The 15,513-nt window shown below is 34.0% G+C and overlaps 1 protein-coding gene across 10 annotated transcripts in view; it reads left to right on the top strand.

Annotated features, from left to right (window-relative positions):
* The window catches only part of CNTN5 (contactin 5), a 592,231-nt gene that overhangs the window by 371,307 nt on the left and 205,411 nt on the right, over window positions 1-15,513 (top strand). For all 10 annotated transcript variants that reach the window (XM_085593275.1, XM_021529320.4, XM_085593302.1 and 7 more), the window contains one exon: window positions 4,434-4,609. In XM_085593275.1, coding sequence (XP_085449401.1) covers window positions 4,434-4,609 — 176 coding nt within the window. The remainder of the gene's footprint in view (window positions 1-4,433; window positions 4,610-15,513) is intronic.

Genomic DNA, 15,513 nt, shown 5'->3' on the forward strand with positions numbered 1-15,513 from the left:
CTGTCTCTGCTCATATTTTATGTAAATTACTAGTGATGTAAGAAGGCTGGGGGAACATATGGTTGGTTATTTTTTTTCCACATACCCTTCATCTTTTCTCATAGAGTCATTCTTCGATTACAAAGGGAATATAAGGACTCTTATAGTGTTTTGTCATAAGTGGAAATCATCAATTCCACATTTTGTCTTTTGCCTTTTACCCTTATTTGACTTGTGAATTCTTCAGCATTCTGACTGAATTTTCCTTAGAGTTATTTAAATCACAGCTCTTGCATGTCTATAACTTGAAGAAATCCAGAAGCAGTACCATCCTTAGATACCCCTACCATAACAGCACTCAATCTGCCTCTTTGCAACATATGGAGGATCTGATCACAGCTCCCTCCCCCACCCCCCCAACAACACAGGCATGACGAAAACACATAACATGGGATTAGGAATGCATATCCAGAAATTCTCCAAACCATAATAGCATGAATTCCTCTAGTATGTGGTATGAAAGCTATGTTGCATTCTTCTTTACTGACATTCCTTCTGTAAATTCTGTTACCAACTGGTGATTTCTTTATAATAATAAAATAAAAGAAAGTGTATTGGTTCCACACATTGTAAAAGTGCTGTCAGTCCATTAAACATAGCCTGTGACTATTGGAAAAATGCACAAATTCACCCCCAAAGTCCTATATTCAGGTCTTCCAGACAACCTCATTATTCTTGTAGAAATATTGTCTGTTGAGAAACTATGCCATCTCCTTTCTTCATTGAACAATTTTTCTGCATTTTCCAGTGGAATGCAATCAATAAATGCAGACTTTCAGCATATTTTAAAGGGTGTCTACAAAGAGGATAGGGACTCTTTCTTCATAAGGAGCCACATGGAGAAGGCAAGGTTTCATACTCCTCAGTAACCCCTGAAGGCTTTCAAGATGCAAATAACCAAAATGTTTGATTACCTCAACTAGGCTCCATTTGCTGTATGAAGCTGGAAAAAATGTTCTTTTAATATCTCTTCCAACCTGGGTTGATTTATGGTTTTTTGATATCCATGTCTTCAGTTCTCCAGAGATTAATTGGTGTCAGCAGCCTCATAAGCAAGCTCGCTCATGGAAGAAGATATTTAACCTAAAAGGCCTAACTCAAACAGCACAGTTTAACTTCTTTTTTTGCTGCCACTTGTCTGAACAGCATTTGCAATGCACACTACCATCCAAGGGAGGGAAAAGAAGTAAAAATTGCTCTCTGAGGAAAATACTATTCTCCAGGACAAATGTAAAGGGAATTTAACCTCAAAAGATCTACAGATACACAAAGTTTTGAATATGCCACTCCCCAACCACATTACCAAAGACTCTGGCCAGCTGCACTGGGCCTTTATTTACATATTCTCTGAGGCTTGTGCTGCTAAGAATTATTTTTGGCCAAAACCAAAGCACATTTATTTAAATTTATATTAAAAGAACATTTAAAGCATTCAAAATTTTCAATGTTATCTCTGCCTTTTTTTACATTCATTTCTTTAGTCTGTGTAATTTGTGACACAGTGTTCATAACCTGTTTACAAGTTCTTTTTTTTATTCTTGGACATGACTTTGTTTGAATGGAATGCAGAATATTCACATCATTTCAGATGTTCTTCCTTTCAAAAAACTTTGTTTCCCTTTTTCCAAACTCTACCCTGAATAAATAAATAAAATAGGTTTTAATTTCCTGTCTTTCTGTCATTGAGGTATTTTGATGCATACTTTTTGGGAATAACTCCCTGAGATAAATTCTGTTTGCTTAACATTTCTGCATATCATACCTTAGCATCACAAGTCAGGGCAGTGCAATGAAGACAATGACTGCAATGCCTTTGATGATGAATGCAGACATTTACAAACTTCCTGTGGGATCTCACCAGTCAGCATTGATACTGAGCTACAAGCAGGTATTGAATTCCCTGAGATGCCACTTAACTACACAGCTTTCACTGATTGTGAAACACTGCATGGACTCTTTTACTTAGGACACACATTAGCTGGGTAGTAATTGTTTTGTCAGTATCATTTAATTCTTTTTTAAATATCATTTCCTGTTAGGAAAGGCAATTGAAAAAAGTTTTCTAAAAATTATTTCTTCTCTGCTTAAGCCAGATAATAGTATTTTGAAATGCTATCTGTCACTCTTATTCAAGAAAAAATGCATCTGAATTTTCCTAATAATCTATGACCTTGGAAGTGTTATATTTTGGGTTCTGTCCTTCCAGATCCATCAGGTTACCTAGAAAAAAGTCACCTAATTCAGTGTTTATTTTCCAATTATAGATTATATGAGGGGAATACAATCCCTCAGGATGGACCGCAAGATGTAAAGGCAGGTAGCTATTAAGATCTAAGGTTTTGAGGTAGAATTCAAAGAACATATTTATTCATTGAACTTAGCTGAAAATGAAACTAAAGGAATAAAGCTAGTTTACCTGAATTTTGTGACAGTTCCCATTCGGAAATATTTTTTTGCTTTTTCCCCCATCTAAATTTCCATTCAAAATCAATTACTTTTGCTTTTTTTTCCACATATATATACAAGGATATATGTATTAAAAGAATTGATTTTCATTATGATTTCATTCAAAATATAAACTAATCAATAAATTGGTCAAATTAAAAATTCCTTTCCTTTTTTTACCTCTTCTATGTATGAATCTGTTTTAAAATGTAGGTAATCCTATAAAACTTCCCCTGCTATCTTTTAAAATATAAATAAATTTTCAATGTTTCCTTTCTAACATTCAGTGAAACAGAGGCGCTCTGCAATCAAAAGTCCAATTGTAGAAAGAAAGGACAAATAGGAGATTCATACTTCATCCATATTCTGACTATTCTGACCTTTGGATTAAGAAATATTCACCACTACTGCAGCTGATTTCTGCTCTCTGTATCCCATTCATCATGAATGTTAACTAGATTGAGTGAATTAATAATTATTTTGCTTTGTTAAAGTTGTCTCTGGAGTCTAAAGGTTGCCAAGTTCTTCCAGTCTTTGCTGATCTCTGGCAAAGCTTTCAAATTCCTGGAAATTTCCCAAGCCAACTTTGAAGCTGCAGAATGACAGCAAAAGAGTAATGAAAGAAATATCTGTGTATTATAATAATTGTACCCTATCTGTTTACACTGCTTATCTCTTCTTTGCATTCTTCTTACAATTTAATGAAATTACACTTTGACAAAAAAAAATCTAAAAGTCTTCATATGTAGATTTTATTATTTTATTCATAAACTGCAGACACACACACATAAGAGGTTATTCCAGACTGCTGAAGTCTATTAATCTACCACAAAAAATATTTTCTCTTGCAGCCAGTGGACTATTACAGAGTTTGTTGCTTTAGTTTTTTGGGATGAATAGGAGGCTGAAGCTTTTTGGCAGACAGTATCTGGGACAGGCAGGAAACACAACCCATAAGACCACTTGCATGACTGAAAAATTATGAGACTCATAGGTTACTTCTGAAACCTCATAAAAATAAGTGTTTACTCAGAAATAATTCAAAACTTTGCCTTAGTTGGGATACTTTCAATGTTTCTTCCAGCCTAGTTTTTTTCCTTCTTATCTTCACTCCCATCCTTTATTTTACTGCTCTGGCTTCTTATTTCACTCCCAAACACATCCCCAACTTAGCATTCCCTATTCAGACTGTTTATTTGGTATAAGTTTCCATGTACCTAGTATCTCTTAGGAACTGCCATTTGCCACCCAGCAGTTAATTCCAGTTCTTTGTTCCAGTCTTTGAATTTTGTGTATACCGATTCAGCTGATATTATTTTGCCTTTGTCTGTTGCCAAAATCCTATGTTGCATAACAGCCTATGTACATCAATCTGTCTCCTTGATCTTCACAGGTCTTGCTCTTCTTTCTTCTGTATTTAAATGAGGTGTCTCTTTTTCTTGGGCTAAGATGATCAAATGCTGAAAGAATGGAAAAAATTTTCCTTGTTTTTATGCACTGCAGACTCAGTTGTGATACCTGTAAGCTCAGCTGGGCCTAAGGCTTTAATGATAGAATCTGAATTAAAACTTTGATTATCATAAGCACAGTAAAATTCCTATTTTTGACATAAAGGATGCATCTGCTATGCAGTTTTCAAGTCTTAAGCTTTTGTGAACGTTAGTTTATGGCGAGAAAAAAAAAAGCAGAAAAAAAAGAAGAGATCATTATTTTCATTCAGCATAGGTAAAACAAAGAATATCCTTTTTCTCCAGAGGCTGAAGATCAGATTTTGCTTGTGTTTTTTGCTTTCAGGTTTTGCCAGAGTAATAGGTTCCTGCACAGGATTTCGCTGAATAGTTGTTATTACAACTGGAGCTGTCATATTTTGTGTCCTAAGCTTGATACCTTCACTTGGCTGTTAAATGCTCAAGCAGTTTTTCAGTGAGCTTTTTTTTTTTCCCCCTAAGATGGCTTCGAAATGGAACAGAAATCAACATTGAAAGTGATTATCGCTTCAGTTTAATAGAAGGAAGTTTGATCATCAGCAACCCCAGTGAAATGAAAGATTCTGGACAGTACCAATGTTTAACTACCAACATGTTTGGCAGTATTTTAAGCAGAGAGGCTGTTCTTCAGTTTGCATGTGAGTAACATTTTTTAAAATATTGACAAATCAGACCTTTACATTGCTTGATAAGGCACTAAGTTGTAATTTGAATCTGTTATACAAGTGACACTGACATTGTTGAGCTAGAATCCCAAAATTACAAATAAAATACTTAGTGGAAGAGAGTGATTTTCTGCAAACTTGTTACTTTTAAAATAGAATCATCAGGGAAAATAACTCTAGTACATGTTCCCAAATGGTGTACTTTAATGGCATACTTGAATACTCTGCAGTGATGTATTTCACTCATTGCTAGTTTCCTGAAACATCTATCATTTTGCCACACTCTCTGAGCAGGAAAGAAAGAACTGCAAACTTAGGAATAGAATGAGATAAAGTGCATATTTATCTGTTTGATACTATGTATGGCTATTTTTTAAATGTATATATGTATGTAAATATATATGGTTTATGTCCTTATTTTTCCATACATATCCTTTCATACATGTACTTATACTTTCATAAAATATAAAACTGAAGGTGTTTTTATAGTTGTTAATGGAAACAAAAAAATGTCTTACCTTTTGAAATCATCTACTAAAATATACTTTTCAGAAGCTATCAATAGTTCATGATCTCAAGTAAACGCTATGGTCTATCAAAGCATGCTCTATTTCAAACATATGAGCAGGAAAAACAGGGCCAGGATTTCTCTTCAACCCTAACTTTCCCTCAGCACTTTACAGGAAGAAATCCAACATAATTTTATTATGTTTATCTAGATAAATCCTATAAAAGTGGTTTTTAAGAGGAGGAGTACAAAAAGAACTCCATCCTAGTTTCTCATATCCCGCTGAAAATAAGACAGTACCGTGAAATATGAGCCAGATCTTCATATGGCCACAGCTGGAAAAATGGGTTTAAGGAGAAGTTGCCATCTGCATGTCTACTAACACATCTGGTGTTGTCAAGAACTTAGCAGTGAGGTCTGATCTTCACTTAATCCACCCCTCCCTGGTCAAGTCAGACCTCTTTAATTTATTGCTTAATTTTTATCTGCTGCATAGTCCATCACGGTGTTAGGAGATCATAGTACTATCTGCCTACTTCTGAGCTGGGAAGAATAATGACATTTGTAAAAGTTTGCTCATGCCAGGGTAGCATGTTTAAAACTCTAAGCACCACAAGAGTATCATGGTATTACTGGACTTCCATTTTAAATGTAGCTTCTGAGAAAATTCTTCTGTATTTTGTCTTTTAGACAAGAAAACTATCCTACAAAAAATATCCTGGTTAGAGAACCCAACCACTGTGTTCTTTACATGGTTCCAGCTGTCTGAACCTCAGATTTCTGTTCCCAGATCGAGAGTAGGGAAAAGAGTTGCCTTTTAACTCCAGTCAAAAAAAAAAAAAATACACAGGGAAAGTGAGAGCTGTAGTTACAATAATTACATCCACAGTTCATCCAGGTCCCCATGTACTTATATTATTACCTCCTCCAATAAAATAAATTTAGATAAAGTGACCAAAAAAAAAAAGAAAAAAGAAATCAGATATTTGGTTTAGTGGGTTTATTTTAATTGGATTTTTAAGTTTATATTATCTTACACACCTACTTTTGCAGATATCAAAATTATTACAGTTTAATGTCTGAAATGTGATTTCTGTTTATTAAAGTATTTGGAAATTGTAATTAAAGTTTCTTAGGAAATTTTAATGGCAGAATGCTATTTGGAAGTGCTGCAGGACTTGCACTAGAGAAAAGGCTGTAATTAGAACATAAAAATATTTTTAAATTATAGAGTAATAACTGATTAAAGCTCTTTTAGAAGTTTGTGAGAAACTTGTTCATAAGAGCAATTTCAAGTTCAATGTGTATTTCTAACTTAATTCTATGTAGCATGATACTCTCTCTTCCAATCCTGCTTTAATGCCTGATCTTAAATAGTTGGTGTTCATGTTGAAATAATATTTGCATTATGCAGCATCTCAGATTTTAATATTATTTAATTCAAGTTGAATGATATTATTGCACTGTAAACTCATACTAACATGTCAGAAGCTTGTATCACTGAAAAGTTGTTGTAAGTAAGATCCAGTGGCTATCTTTTCCGGTGCCTCACCACCTTTATAGCTTTATAGGAAAGTATTTCTTGTTAACAGCTGGCCTGCATATGTCCAGTTGATTTCAGTAAAACAGAAAGTAAAGCATCGGAATAGATTTTTTAAGGAAATGTCCTAACCTTAAAGTAATTAAAGTAATTGGTGCTCTACAGTTTTATTGGGATATAATGGCTTGAAGAGTAATTTATAATCCCAAGGAAAAACAAAGCCATTTCTGACTATGAGAGGCAGAGCTATACATATTGCCCTTCATTTTCCTTTTCATTGCTCAAAACCATGGATGTTGATTCCAAAAGCTTAGAAACTTACTGCTTTCACTAGGAAAAAACCCAAAAATTAAGTTCCTGGAATTGTTTGAATTCATGGGCTGTGCTTCTCTGGAAAATAGTTACATCTTTGCAACTTGAAAGTTGTTCTTCTAATTAAAAAGAGAAATGGCATGCAGATAAAAGTGGAATAGGGACCATTAACCAAGGCCTTTGATACCATCTTAAGGACAAAATGTGTATTCTAAGGTGCCTAAATACCATGAAACCCAAAAAGGGAGAGCATATTTATCACAATGAGTCTTAGTTCTCTCCCACATCCATGGCTAAAAGCCCCGTTGCTATGGTTATTATCATGTAATTCAGCATTTGTGATGCATTGCAAATATAAATGCTTATGTACTATATCATTTGCATATGTGTGCACAGTTGAAAAGAGGAAATACTTGGAGATGCTTATATCATGTCTTTGGATTTGAAAGAGAAAGAGATATAAAATACTTGAAATAGCCCACTCTATCACTGGTTATTTTTATGGAGCAAAATTGGAAGACCAGTTATGTGCAGTTAAAGGTCTGCTTGAAATTTCAAACTACCACAGCAAACACTTAAGAAGATTTAAACTCGATAAAAATTCTCTTTTTTTTTTCTTTTTACTTCCTATGATGTCTCATGTCCAAGGTCATGCTGATTTATGCTATTTTTAGAAAGCAAACAAAAAAAAAAGAAAACTATCGCATTCTGTAAATGAAATTAGAAGTATATTTTTTCAATAAAAACAAAATCTAATGCATAATTGAAAAAAAGATATATATTTCACTTGACTATGTCTATCTGCCTTACAGCAAAACAACTGCATATTTTTGTATGTGGTTCCACAGCTTCTCTTTCGAACAGTGTCCTAATAACTTTGGCTACAACAGCAGATGTATTTTGTACTTACCTTTTCCACATGTACAATCTCTGTATTCCATTAGGTCACAAAACAAAATTGCATTCCTTTATCTGTGGATTATTCAAGCTTTCACAAGCATACCGTCTCAATGATATTTACAGCCTGGCTAAAAACCTAAAGTGGTAAGAGAAAACAAGTTCTCACCTGTCATTTATGGAACTCCTCACTGCAGTTTTATTAGTGCAATTGTCACTGGCTTTTTTTTTACTAAATCTGTTTTATTCCTTTTAATCTACAGAGAAGGACACTGATTAGATTTAATTTAAATGTCTTTTTCTGATGGATGATCTATGATAACTGACCAATGCTGTACAGAATAAGAAGCCACCCATGATGCAGACATATAAATCGATAGTTTCCTGAGGAGACAGGCTGCACACTGCCCATTCTATCACAGCACACTTTTGTCAACCTGTTAATTGGCTTCACCTACAAAGAAATTAGTTTAATCATCTATGTTTCTTTCCTTCCATCATGCTCCTTGGATACCTTATTGGGTATATATCATAATTTCCTAGAATTAATTTGTAAAGATTTGATTTATTGAAACCCCCTAGACTTGAGAAAAGCCTTTGTTTCTCATGTTCATTTCAGAAGATGCAGAATTACAAAATGGTGTTACAATAGCAATATTTGCTTCAAAATCATATAAATCTAAACAGTTTTAGGTACTATAAATGAAAGGTGAAAACTGAAGCGAGAAAAGAAATCAAAATGCAGGTAATTATACTCTCAGTCTCAAAAGTGTCCCTGATCATCCTGTAATAAACTTTTAAGTTTGTGACTGCTTTGCTCTGAAAGCATCACGGCTGTGTGAAGAATGTTAGTTACTGTGTCAGTTAAGAATAGCTACACCTACAGCAGTGACTTGCGCTACAATGTTTTTGGATTGTTTTCTTTACTATCCCAATATGCTCTCTTCAGAAAATATATGCTTAAAAGGCACCTGAAAAATGTGCAAATACCATAAAAAGTAAATTTTGCTTAGAACTGTTTGCATTTTATTGATAAATAATTTATTAATTGAAGAGTATCATTCAGTGAATTTGAAATGAATGTGAATTTGCCAAACTCTGCCAACAGTTTCAGCTGTTCTTTCCAGCCACAGTTTCCTACATAAATGTTCAAACCATTTACACTATCTATTTTAAAATTCTCCAACTGTAGCCCTTTCTTTTCTTAAGATGATTGGGAAATAAATTAGCTGAGTAATATTTTTTTTTTTTTTGTATAAAATTTTGAAAAAATTATGTTTGCAGTCAAAGTAGAAGTCTGGAAAATTAAATTTTTTGAATTTTAGCTGTGGGGATGCTTACTTTGTTGTATAGTGAAATATTCAGCTTATATAACTAAGTTCAGTTGTTCAAAATGCTAAGAACTTTGGCTCTAGTCTAAAAAGACATTTCACCTTAAAGTATCTGCATAATCCTTTTGAAGCTGATGGGGTGATGTAAGTCCTTAAAATTCAGCACATGCTTAAACTCTTTGTTGTTGTTAAACATAAGGCTTCCTGAAGCAATATTTGAAATAATCTTTATGGATTTGTTGCCAGTGTCATCATGACAGACACATAATGGGTTTAATTAAGCCTTCTGTCATTCATTTCCTCATTCTTTCTTTTTAAAGTGAATAAATATCTTTGAATAACAAACTTTAGGAATAAAAAATATTAGAACTTATTACAACTCATTTTAAGCAGCATTTCTTAAAGCTCTCCTGTTGGAAAAGATAGATCTTGGTACTCTGTTGTGGCTATGCTGAATTTTCATGAAAACCTCACTTAACATAGGTGACTCTGAGTCTGAAAGCAAGTATGGAGAAATCAGTAAAATAAGCAGGCCATCTAAAACTGTAAAGACAGCACCCACTCTTTCTGAAAGAATGTCAAAATCAATGAATTTTATGTTATTCAAATTTCCAAACAAATCATTGAGTATCGCCAAACAGTAAACCCTCTGGGAGTTCAGCTGTATTCAGGAGTGGTGTCCAGTGAAAGCTTTGGAAAAAAATAACTTGTTTCCTGGAACTCCCCTTCTACAGTAGGCCTTTGGAAATGGTCTCCTGACCCTGTGAACAGCAGCCTGTCTGTAGTAGCATAAGATGAGCTCTGGTAGACTTCCTCTATGTTTCTGTCCCTTCTGTTCTGCTCTTGAAGCTGTCTGAAAATTGCAGTCCATTTCCATTTTTTCATTGCTACATCAGCATTTAAAGACCTTGCCTCTCCATTAGAACACTTTAAAGAGCAAAGAAAACCCAATCCTTTCCTATCTACAAAAGCAGGTGCTTTCTTTCACAAAGACAAGAGGAGAGTGGAGAAATTCTTTCATCTTCTGTCTGTTGTCTCGAATCAGTGTCCTGTCATTTCCAAAAGAGGTTCTTTGTCCTAGTAAAGTAAGCATTCCCTAGCACTGAGTGCAAATCATATGTAAAGGTTTACATCCATATTCTAAATTTATTTACCTTCCAAGACACAGAGTACTTCTAAATTCTCTTTTGAGAATGGCCCCTAGTCAATTCTGCTAACACACAAAATGTGACAAGAATTGTCTTGGAGAAGGCTGCTGTCCCACTAAAGAATCTCAGGTACTCTTCCAACACAGTGACACTATTTGTGATGAAAATCCAATGCAGGAGATTATTTCTTGATACCTTTCATTATATTAGCATAGCCAGATCTTCATCTGAAAGGCAAAGATTTAAGACTTTCCTTTTTCTCCCAAAATAAGTTGGCTCCTCTTTGTCCTTAGAAACAAGTAATTCATTGACTTCGTCCACTTGAATTTCCTGTGGTGAAATCATACATCACCTCAGCCTGAGAGGGACATTTAGACAACACTAAGAAACAAAACTCAGGAAGATCTAATACAGAAAATCTTTTATTTTTAATTAAAATTAACGTTTATTCTTTTGCATGATAGTACCAGAATGAATGCAGTGTGAAAAGTTGAGGTCAGACCTCTGATTAGGGATTATACATCAATACAGTGCAGATTTGATACGTACTAGGATAAGTTACTAGCTTCAGAAAGGGGTATCAGTTCTGGATGTACTCCACTGAGCAACATTTATTATCTCATTCCATTTGAATTGCACATAGGGATAACTTCAATCTCATTGATCCTCATATCCATCAAACACCAAAAAAGTATTTCCACATATTTAAGTGGAAATGAGATTTATTAATCTTGTCAAGTTCATTTATTGCTACATAAGTTTTGATGTCAAAAAAGTGTTCTGAGGTGTAAGTTCTGCTTAGTATTTTACTCTGAAAATGTATTTTACACAATACATTTTATATTTCTTGTTCTTTCGAAGAATTAATAGATGTCAGTCATGTAGAAAGACACAGTTTGAAATGCAATTACAGCAATCATTTAAAGATGCATAGTATATCTACTGACTTCTCATCTTAGCACTGTGCATTTCTCTGCAGGACTGGAAGACTGGTGTTTAACCTGTCCATAACCTAACTCACCTATCTTTCACGATCTAATCTATCATGCTAATGAATTATTAGACTTGGCATATAAATATAGATGACAGTAATTAACAGTAGCATTACTAAACAGGAGAAATTTTAAAAGGTTGAATGAGATTTTTGTGCCAAGACCAGACAACACTTTGTAAATTTCCCTCACAAGTTCTAGCTCAGACTGACTTTTGGAAAATCCTGTGTCATCTCTCTACTTAGACCCTTCTAGGTGTGGCATGTGACCACTATTGCAAATTCTTTCAAATGAAAAGTTTTACTTGAATTTCTCGCATGGTATTTGTAGTGCTACCATGACATTCCTGCTCTCATTTTTTCTCCCTGCTTTATCCTGACACAGATGTATTATGGCTTTCCTGAGAAACAAATCATGCTCCTGGTCTCATTGAAAAATAAAATTGTCCAACTGGTTATTCTTCTGTTTAAAGTGCAGGGGCTCAGGTACTTGTAATAGCACAAAGGAAAGAGCAGCACAAGCCTGGAAGAAGAGAGAAGTGGGCAGGGCATTTGAGCTGATTTAGGAACTGTACTCTATAAAAGCGGTGGAGTCACTTTTGATGATACTTTGGAGCTCAGGGAGGAAAACTTCTAGGAAAGAGATGAGCTCTGTCTGAGGTAATAACACTGAAGAAGTGTTACTAGTGTTACAAGTGTTATTATGAATTGAAGCCTACAATGAATAAAGGAGATTGATCATCAAAGAAACCATCTAGAAGGTAGTGAAACACATGGATAAAATGTGAATTAGGAGAAATCAAGTTGAGTTTGCCTTACAAAGGAAATGAAAAAGAATACAGATAAGTTTTTTAGTTAGATTCCTCATAATTAAAAAGAAAAGATAGTGGTATAGAATTAATCTACAACTTCAATGGTCATCTTTGCTCAGTTTTCTATAAGGACAGAGCAGCGTACACATCTGTTTCCATATAAAGCATGAGACAGCAGTAACAGAAAATTGCATTTACTTTGGGAATAAGAGAAGACAAGAATGTAAGAGTAAATCCAGACTTAAATTAGTTCCAACATCCATGAGTTCCATTCATGAAACTTATTACTTCAGTGACTAAACTTCACAACAGTGTGAAATTCCAAGGCCAATTTGTCTTTTGTCCTTCTTGATATTTTCACTAGTGTTCACAGCAGAACTCTTCATTAAATCACCTAAAGCTGCGAAGATGGGAAGTTTTCTCAACATGGAAGTTGTATTCTCAACTGAATAATTATATATTTTATTTATAGTGCTTTGCATTCAAAATCATTAATATAATAATATAACTGTTGATTTTTTTGCCATTTCTTGTAATTATTTTGAGAATAAAATCAAAATAATTTCCAAAAATAAATAATGACCAGTGATAATTCCATCGTCAAAAGCTTTTGAAGATAACCACCATATAATGATAATGTCAAGTTCTGTAACATGATAGTCTTAAATTCTGTGAGACTGGGTAGTTTTTTTATGTCTACCATCAGCATCTAACAGTTTACAATTTCTTCTACACTGGTTTTAAATGTCACATGTTAAAAGTTGTTTTCATAGGACATGTTATATATATATATAAAAAGAAGCAAATTCTTTCTATAAACTGTGCTGTAATCTGTCTCCATATGCAGACACACACACAAAGAGCTAAACAGAAAAAATCCCCCAAACAAACCTTTTAATTAGGTTTCAACCCTATATCTCATAAAGCATGGAAACTAGTAAAAATGTCCTCAGGAATCTATGAATATGTAAATCCTGAGCCCACCTACATACCTACCACACTAATTAAAACAAAATTTATTAGGTCAGAAATTTATATATTGTGTGTCTAGCTACGCATTAAATCTTACAGTAAATTTTATTAGAGTTGCAAGGTCAAACATCCAAGCTACAGGATGAGGGATTCATCATTGTCTATACAGTCTGAATTTTGCCTTGAATTCTGGAGTCCTGAAATATTGAATTGTCACACAATCTCTTTTTTGGGGATTTGAGGTTTCTTGTGGTTTTTTGTTTTTTTGTTTGTTTGTTTGTTTTTTGGGGGGGTGTATTTTTTTTCTATTTTTTTTTTTATTTTTCTTTTTTTTTTTATTAGACACACTAGACTCTTTCAGGTCACAGAAGAATTACTGTGCCCTTACTGAACAGTGTTCTATTTTCTATTGTTCAGTGCACAGCCCCCTGCCTTCATTAATTCAGACTATTCAAAATCTACTCTGAGGACAAAATTAATTTCCTCGGAAGCCTTTTATGGTGCTCATCATTACAGCATCTAAGTGCTTCATGAACATTAATACATTTATTTTTACAATGTTCCTGTGAACTGAGTAGATATTACCATCTCTTCTTTTTAAATGGAAAACTATGACATGAGAGATTAATGTAAAATATCCAGTAATTTGGGGAACTATACATGAGGTCAACAGGAGCTGCTTTTCCCAAGTGCTTAGCTGATCCAGAACTGATCACTCTCCTATTCATCACTCTAAGCAGTCTTTTTGTCAGCTTTTGTATCTATCATATCTCAACCCTGCATCTGGTTTCTGATCTCTCCCCTGTTATTGATAAGGCTACTGATGCCATTTCCGCTCTCCTTATTTACTGAAATCATCTGTTTGATCAAGAAGGCTAGTAGCATCTTTCCACCTCTATTTTAGTCTCCATGTACACATTTTGCTTAATTGCCTGCAGTTCCTCTGTCTCCCATTTCCCACTTCTTGGCTCCTAAGCTCTCTTTCCTTGTTCATATTCAATACCTTCTATAACATGCTTTTCATTCCATAACCTCCTGCATCCTCAACCGACTGAATGGACACTTAGCTGCATTTTAACTAGAAATGAAAGTACCTAAAACAGAATCATACAATGGAAAGATTTTTCCATCTTAATCACTGTAGTTTCTATCTGTTGTGTTTATAGTATTGGATGGATCTCCTGACAGAAGTGATTTTTTTTTATTTGAAATTTTTCTATATCTTCAGGCTAAATGACTTAAATTGCCCTTCCATTAGCTCTCATAAGAGGACCAAATACTTGAATAGCACCTTGCAATACATTCAGTAAGACCTTTTACTGATAATTCAGTGTTTTCTCTTCTAAATTATTAAATTACTACAGATGACGCTATAATGAAACAGGTGCCTCTTGGATAAATTTCTGCCTGGAGTGACACTCGTACTTAAATACTTTCCATATATAAACACTTCTATTTTTACTATGAGATTTCAAGCATCTTCACTCATTAACATAGATTAACTCTGTGTTTTGGTTAGTGATTGCAAGACTGTCATTTTTAAGTCATCCTTTATTCAATCATCCTCTGAATTCCATTTTTTCCTGTCTTTGCCTACTATATTCCTTTATGGCTCACAAATGAAAGACTATTCCTCCATTGAAATGGAAGCATGAGAAATCAAGAAAATATTAATGCATGATTGTTACTAGCTATGATGTGCCACAAATGTGAGAAATAACTCTTTTAAAATTTTTCTTAGTTTCAGAGCTGGTTATATAAGGTCTGGTAACATGTAGTACTCTGATATTGGAAAGTGGAACAGCCATTAATTTTTAATTAAATCTTAAAACTGCCATTACCTCATTAAAATCAGATCTGCTAAAAAAGTGAAATTATCACGGATAAAAGATGTCAGTGAATGTAAAAGCTGAGCAGAAATATTGGTAAGAAAATCATAGCTAGCGGAATGAAAGAAAGTATTTTCAATTCAAGTTTGCCTTGTGGCAATCTCAACAGGAAAGCCAATCCTTTAAGTACTTTATCCTGCCAAACAGAGTCACCAGCAGTTCACTCTAAGTCACTGAGTTAGCATTCAGGATAAAGATCTTTGCTGTATATTTTGGTCAAAGTTCTCTAAAATATAGATTTTTGTGCTATGTGAAACAAGGATGTTTAAATACTGGTTTCACAGGAGATTTAAGCACTTCTTTTCTTGTTAGACTAAAATTGACTCTTTTTAAATTTCTTTTATGGTAAGATTCCAAAGCAATATATTTTGGAGTCAATGAAACATGTTCTTAATAAAATCATTTTTTTTAATACATTGGTTAAGAATATCCTGTTATCATGAAATAAAGTAGTTTTTGCAGCAATTTAAATACTTC

Source organism: Lonchura striata, chromosome 1 (assembly GCF_050655825.1).
Source record: "Lonchura striata isolate lonStrDom1 chromosome 1, ASM5065582v1, whole genome shotgun sequence".
Lineage (NCBI taxonomy): Eukaryota > Metazoa > Chordata > Aves > Passeriformes > Estrildidae > Lonchura > Lonchura striata.